Source organism: Chironomus tepperi, unplaced genomic scaffold (assembly GCF_022539635.2).
Source record: "Chironomus tepperi strain 1889 unplaced genomic scaffold, CSIRO-AGI_Ctep_v1 contig_441, whole genome shotgun sequence".
Taxonomy (NCBI): domain Eukaryota; kingdom Metazoa; phylum Arthropoda; class Insecta; order Diptera; family Chironomidae; genus Chironomus; species Chironomus tepperi.
Window position 1 is genome coordinate 1,142 of NW_027226563.1, and position 6,171 is coordinate 7,312.

At 32.7% G+C, this 6,171-nt stretch overlaps 4 protein-coding genes across 4 annotated transcripts; 1 reads left to right on the forward strand and 3 right to left on the reverse strand.

The window, feature by feature from the left end:
* Positions 1-261: 261 nt before the first annotated feature.
* LOC139097872 (cuticle protein 19-like) lies at positions 262-708 on the reverse strand. Its single transcript, XM_070649828.1, has one exon. It carries the CDS (start codon positions 706-708, stop codon positions 262-264), a length of 447 nt encoding a protein of 148 aa, XP_070505929.1.
* A 374-nt stretch (positions 709-1,082) lies between these two features.
* LOC139097873 (cuticle protein 19-like) lies at positions 1,083-1,520 on the forward strand. Its single transcript, XM_070649829.1, has one exon. It carries the CDS (start codon positions 1,083-1,085, stop codon positions 1,518-1,520), a length of 438 nt encoding a protein of 145 aa, XP_070505930.1.
* Positions 1,521-2,872: 1,352 nt separating this feature from the next.
* On the reverse strand, positions 2,873-3,310 carry LOC139097875 (cuticle protein 19-like). Its single transcript, XM_070649830.1, has one exon. It carries the CDS (start codon positions 3,308-3,310, stop codon positions 2,873-2,875), a length of 438 nt encoding a protein of 145 aa, XP_070505931.1.
* A 1,945-nt stretch (positions 3,311-5,255) lies between these two features.
* Positions 5,256-5,690, reverse strand: LOC139097876 (cuticle protein 19-like). The gene has a single exon (XM_070649831.1). The coding sequence runs from the start codon at positions 5,688-5,690 to the stop codon at positions 5,256-5,258; it is 435 nt and encodes a 144-aa protein (XP_070505932.1).
* Between the last annotated feature and the right edge of the window lie 481 nt (positions 5,691-6,171).

The following is a 6,171-nucleotide window of genomic DNA, read 5'->3' on the forward strand; positions in this document are numbered from 1 at the left end:
ACATCATGCTTGACATGTATGAAATATTTCAGGAGAAAAAATAAAAAGTTTCACTAATGACGTTACATAAGAACTCATTAAAATATTGTTGCGTATGTGGACAGTATTCAAATTCTATGCAAAAGATTAGTTCTAATTTAAGGAATAATACTGATAAATCTTTAATTAAATTTATGAAATGTAAATTGAATTTAAGTTTTATGAAATTGATTTATTAACAATTTTTCTAGTATCACAGCGTTTTTGGAATATATAAAGTCTTTAGTGATGATGAGCTTCCTCATAATGGCCGTAGTGAGCTGGATGAGCAGCATGTCCGACTCTTTCAACATGAGCTGTGAATCCTCCTTTTTTGTCTGATGAGTATTTGACAACACGCTTGGTTCCATCAGCTTCATCTAATGTGTATTCTCCCTTGACAACGTCTCCATCACGGTGCTCCCATTGGCTATGATGATCCTTTGTCTTTGGGTCATGAACTCCATATTCATATTTGTAGGCTGGATGATGGATATAGTCAACATGTGCATGTTCATCATGCCCATGTCCATGTCCGTGACCATGACCATCATCTCCTCCATGTGCTGCAACCTTGATTTCTGTATGATGTCCATGTTCATCTGTTCTCTTAACATAACTTGATCCATGTCCATGAGCATAAGCAGCGGCGATCAAAGCAAGACCGAGTAAAATTGTGAAAGAATTCATTATGAGAATTAGAAAATGTTAACTGAATGAATGAATAACTGATACTGATGTTAAATGTCGGGCTTTCTTTTCTTTTTATAGAAAACAAATGTTTCTCCAATTGCCTCAAATTTTCGTTAACATGTTATAGTAGTGAAAATAGTAGGTTCTTTCATCCCTAAATAATAAAAGTTTTAACTTTTTTTGCAAAAACAAAATTTTGTCTATATGTATCCATAACAGAAATTACACCAAAATGTGAAAAAAGTGTGGCAGTAAAAGCTATGCTTTAATTTTGTTATAAAACGTAATGAAAAGTCTATAGTCTGCATCAGTTTAAGTTATACATTCATTCAGTTAACATTTCAAGAACTTCTATTTATTTTTCTTAAAAAATGAATTCTTTCACAATTTTGTTTGGACTTGCTTTGATTGCTGCTGCTTATGCTCATGGACATGGATCAAGTTATGTTAAGAGAACAGATGAACATGGACATCATGCAGAAATCAAGGTTGCAGCACATGGAGGAGATGGTCATGGTCACGGACATGGACATGATGAACATGCACATGTTGACTATATCCATTATCCAGCCTACAAATACGAATATGGAGTTCATGACCCAAAGACAAAGGATCACCATAGCCAATGGGAGCACCGTGATGGAGATGTTGTCAAGGGAGAATACACATTAGATGAAGCTGATGGAACCAAACGTGTTGTCAAATACTCATCAGACAAAAAAGGAGGTTTCACAGCTCATGTTGAAAGAGTCGGACATGCTACTCATCCTGCTCATTATGGCCATCATGAGGAAGCTCATCATCACTAAAGAGTTTAATTGATTCAAAATCTGTGATATTAAAAATTTTAATGTTTTCTTTACAAGAAAAACGTACTTTAATAAAATTGAAAATTTTTAAAATTATGAAAATTACACTTGTATACTCGAGAACAATCGATATTTCTAAAACATCGTAGTTTAGATGGCGTAAAGTTCAATAACTTCTTAGCCTTCCTCAGATGTCACCTAAAGCTGGTCATTTCGCCGGCTTCCGCGTGCCAATTTCCAATATCTAATGCAATGATGTCTCTATCGACAGCTTTCTTTAAGGAGTTTTTCGGTTTATCACGAGCTTTCTTACCATCCACAAAGTCTGATTTAAATACCTTATTTAGATGAGCTTCTACAGGTATTTTTATAACATGTCCAGCCTGTTTACTTTGACTCTTCTTGTATATTAGTCACTTCATATAGCTGGTAAAGCTACATTGCTTTTACATCACCTTCTTTTTTGGGTCCAAAGTAAAGTTCAATAAAATTTAATCAAAAAGATAGAAGCTGTTTTTAGTGCATTTTTGAAAAAAAGCACGATTAATAATACACTTTGTTCGGCTGGTTTGGTAATGCGCTAGATCTCTGCAACCAGACCACGTCGAGTTATTCCGTAATAAGATAATTTAAGGATTATGAATCTATTGGGAAAATCTAATTTATTCATGTTTATTTTGCCAATTACCGATGGCTTGGACAAAAATAGGCAGAAATCGCTCGATAAAGTCGAGTACAGTTTTTGGCCTGAAAACCTAAAACAATAAGTTATTAAATTTTAAAAGAGAATTCAACCTGAAACCTTTGATGATTATGCTATTTAGCTATTATCAAGGCGTAACTTATGATATATTAACATTGAACCTGATCCTATAATTTAGAATTTTAAAGCTTATATGGTGCAAAGACAAATATTCAAAGGTGTCAACACTACATTCAGTATGATCAAAGTCATGTTCATAAGAAACAACCTAGTAATTTTGGGGATGACAATATTATTCTTGAATTTATTTTATGAGTAATGTTCTTGTATAATCTTTGATTTTTTAACTACTAATGTAACCAAGAAATTACTATTTTCAAACCATGCTTGACGTCATGAGTTATTTTAGGAAAAAAACAAAAAGTTTCACTAATGATGTTACATAAGTACTCATTAAAATATTGTTTCATATTTGTATATCATTCAAATTCTATACAAAATAAAAATCCTAATTTAAGGAAAGGTACTGAATAATCTTTAACTTAGTTTAAGAAATGCAAATTGAATTTAAGTTTTATGAAATTGATTTATTGCATTCTATAAAAAATTAACATTTTTAATATCACAGATTTTGAATCAATTAAACTCTTTAGTGATGATGAGCTTCCTCATGATGGCCATAATGAGCAGGATGAGTAGCATGTCCGACTCTTTCAACATGAGCTGTGAAACCTCCTTTTTTGTCTGATGAGTATTTGACAACACGTTTGGTTCCATCAGCTTCATCTAATGTGTATTCTCCCTTGACAACATCTCCATCACGGTGCTCCCATTGGCTATGGTGATCCTTTGTTTTTGGGTCATGAACTCCATATTCGTATTTATAGGCTGGGTGATGGATATAGTCAACATGTGCATGTTCATCATGACCATGTCCGTGACCATGACCATCTCCTCCATGTGCTGCAACCTTGATTTCCGTATGATGTCCATGTTCATCTGTTCTCTTAACATAGCTGGATCCATGTCCATGAGCATAAGCAGCAGCAATCAAAGCAAGTCCAAACAAAATTGTGAAAGAATTCATTTTTTAAGAAAAAGACTTTTCATTACGTTTTATAACAAAATTAAAGCATAGCTTTTACTGCCACACTTTTTTCACATTTTGGTGTAATTTCTGTTATGGATACATATAGACAAAATTTTGTTTTTGCAAAAAAAGTTAAAACTTTTATTATTTAGGGATGAAAGAACCTACTATTTTCACTACTTAACATGTTAACGAAAATTTCAATTGGAGAAACATTTGTTTTCTATAAAAAGAAAAGAAAGCCCGAATTTCAACATCAGTATCAGTTATTCATTTTCAGTTAACATTTTCTAAATAAAACTTTCACAATTTTACTCGGTCTTGCTTTGATTGCTGCTTATTTTTCCAGCTATGTTAAGAGAAAATGAACATGGACATCATACTAAGGTTGCAGCACATGGAGGAGATGATCATGGACATACGGACAAAAATTTACATGTTGAAATCCACATCCAGCCTACAAATACGAATATGGAGTTCATGAACAAAGGATCACCATAGCCAATGGGAGCACCGTGATAGATGTTGTCAAAGAATACACATTAGATGAAGCTGATGGCACAAAGCGTGTTGTAAATACTCATCAGACAAAAAAGGAGGATTCACAGCTCATGTATGAAAGAATTGGACATGCTACTCATAGCTCACTATGGCCAATGAGGAAGCTCATCATCATTAAATCAATGGTTTCAAACTCTGTGATACTCGAAAAATTGTTAATTCGAATTCAGTTAAAACTTAAATTCAATTTATCTTTTAAATTTAATACTGTTTCATCTTAAATTAGGAATTCTATACAAATGCAAAACAATATTTTAATGAGAACTTATGGTCATTTGCATTTTTTTCCTAAAATATCGCATGCGTCAAGCTTGATGTGCAATAATTTGTTATCTAATGGTTTTTTACATGTAATGACGTCATAAAAAGTAGTAAATATGATTAAGAGAAACAGGAAGATTATTCATAAAAATAAAATGATAAAGATCATCAAATTATTTTAGATTTTTTAATTTTAAAGATTTGCGAGCTTACATGGAGGAGATGATTGGTCATTGGATCATGGATTTTTTCATGATACACGGACATGGACATGAGTTTTGAACATGCTCACTTATGTTGCAAAAAAACTAAATTCATCACCCAGCTTACGCAAAATACGGCCCCTGAATTTATGGAGAAATTCGATAAATGACCCAAAGACAAAGAGATCTTTTTACATTTTTGAAAATTTTTTCAAAAATAGCCAATGGGAGCACCGTAGAGAGCTGGAAGATGTTGTTCATAAAAGGCCTTTAAAACTTCCAAATCAATGAATAACAATTTTTGAATTTTGATGGAACCAACAATACGTTTTTCATTGTTTACAGTGTCAAATGTTTGTATGTTTTTACAGTGTTTACTCATAGAAAACCGTTAAAGGATGAAGTTCTTAATTTTTTGGAAGTTTTATATGGATCTTGTTTTCAAGATCTGAAATTGACCAAGATATTGGTTTTTAGGTCTGCTCATCTGGATCTTACTGGATTTTTTTTCCATCTGGAAGTGACCTGGATCCTCTGGATCATGGTTTTTAGGTCTGGAAGTGACCTGGATCTTACTGGATCTTGTGTTTTAGGTTGGAAATCATTTCTGATCGCTGTGACAAAATGCGCTTAAGTCCCTCGATCAAAAATTGTTAATTTTTTAACTTCATACTCTCTTAGCTCCGACGTTTCAAAAATGAGGATCACTGATTCAATCTTGTAAGACACTGCCTTATCCCAAAATTTTCAAACAATCTGAAATTTTCTTATTAAATTTTTTCCGGATTATCTTCAAAAAATTTCTTAAAATAATGAATGTAATTTAAGTTTAAAGATTTTCTATTTTATTTAGGTATTTCTTCTTAAGAAAATATTAACATTTTTAATATCACAGCATTTTGAAACAATAAAAGTCTTTAGTGATGATGAGCTTCTTCATGATGGCCATAGTGAGCTGGATGAGCAGCATGTCCGATTCTTTCAACATGAGCTTGGAAACCTGAATGCTTATCTGATGTGTATTTGACAACACGCTTGGTTCCATCAGCTTCATCTAATGTGTATTCTCCCTTGACAACATCTCCATCACGGTGCTCCCATTGGCTGTGGTGATCCTTTGTCTTCGGGTCATGAACTCCATATTCGTATTTGTATGCTGGGTGATGGATATAGTCAACATGTGCATGCTCATCATGTCCATGTCCGTGACCATGATCTCCTCCATGTGCTGCAACCTTGATTTCTGCATGATGTCCATGTTCATCTGTTCTCTTAACATAACTTGATCCATGTCCATGAGCATAAGCTGCGGCGATCAAAGCAAGTCCAAGCAAAATTGTAAAAGAATTCATTTTGAGAATTTTAAAATGTTTACTGAATTAAAGTTCAATTGAAACATTGTATAATTTAACGTCAGTTTTATAGCGTAAATATCAAGCGCTTTCGTTTCAAAGTTTTGCAATACTAGAAGATAAAAAGTCATGGTGATTTAAGACTAAATCAGTAAGCTATTTTTAAATTAATGTAAAAAGATTAACAGACGTTTCTAGGTTTGCTCAAATTCCTTATTAATCTTTTATGCAATACCTAGTTAATTTTATCTTTTATGAAATTTTCAACAAGGTAAAAAGTTTAATGAAAAATTTACAGCAATATTAAATCATTTCATCGGATAGTGGAAAAAGTACATTTTAGAGCTCATTTCAAGCTTAAAAGCTTTGTAGTAAATTCTAATACCTTAATCAAGTCTTGATGCTATACTCTTTCATTATACAAAAGACATAAAGCAACTGTTAATCTTTGAGATCTGTTTATTAGTCTATACATTCATTC

Excerpts from the sequence above, each read along its gene's own strand:
- LOC139097872 (XM_070649828.1), bottom strand. The coding sequence starts at position 708 with ATGAATTCTTTCACAATTTTACTCGGTCTTGCTTTGATCGCCGCTGCT.
- LOC139097873 (XM_070649829.1), top strand. The coding sequence starts at position 1,083 with ATGAATTCTTTCACAATTTTGTTTGGACTTGCTTTGATTGCTGCTGCT.
- LOC139097875 (XM_070649830.1), bottom strand. The coding sequence starts at position 3,310 with ATGAATTCTTTCACAATTTTGTTTGGACTTGCTTTGATTGCTGCTGCT.
- LOC139097876 (XM_070649831.1), bottom strand. The coding sequence starts at position 5,690 with ATGAATTCTTTTACAATTTTGCTTGGACTTGCTTTGATCGCCGCAGCT.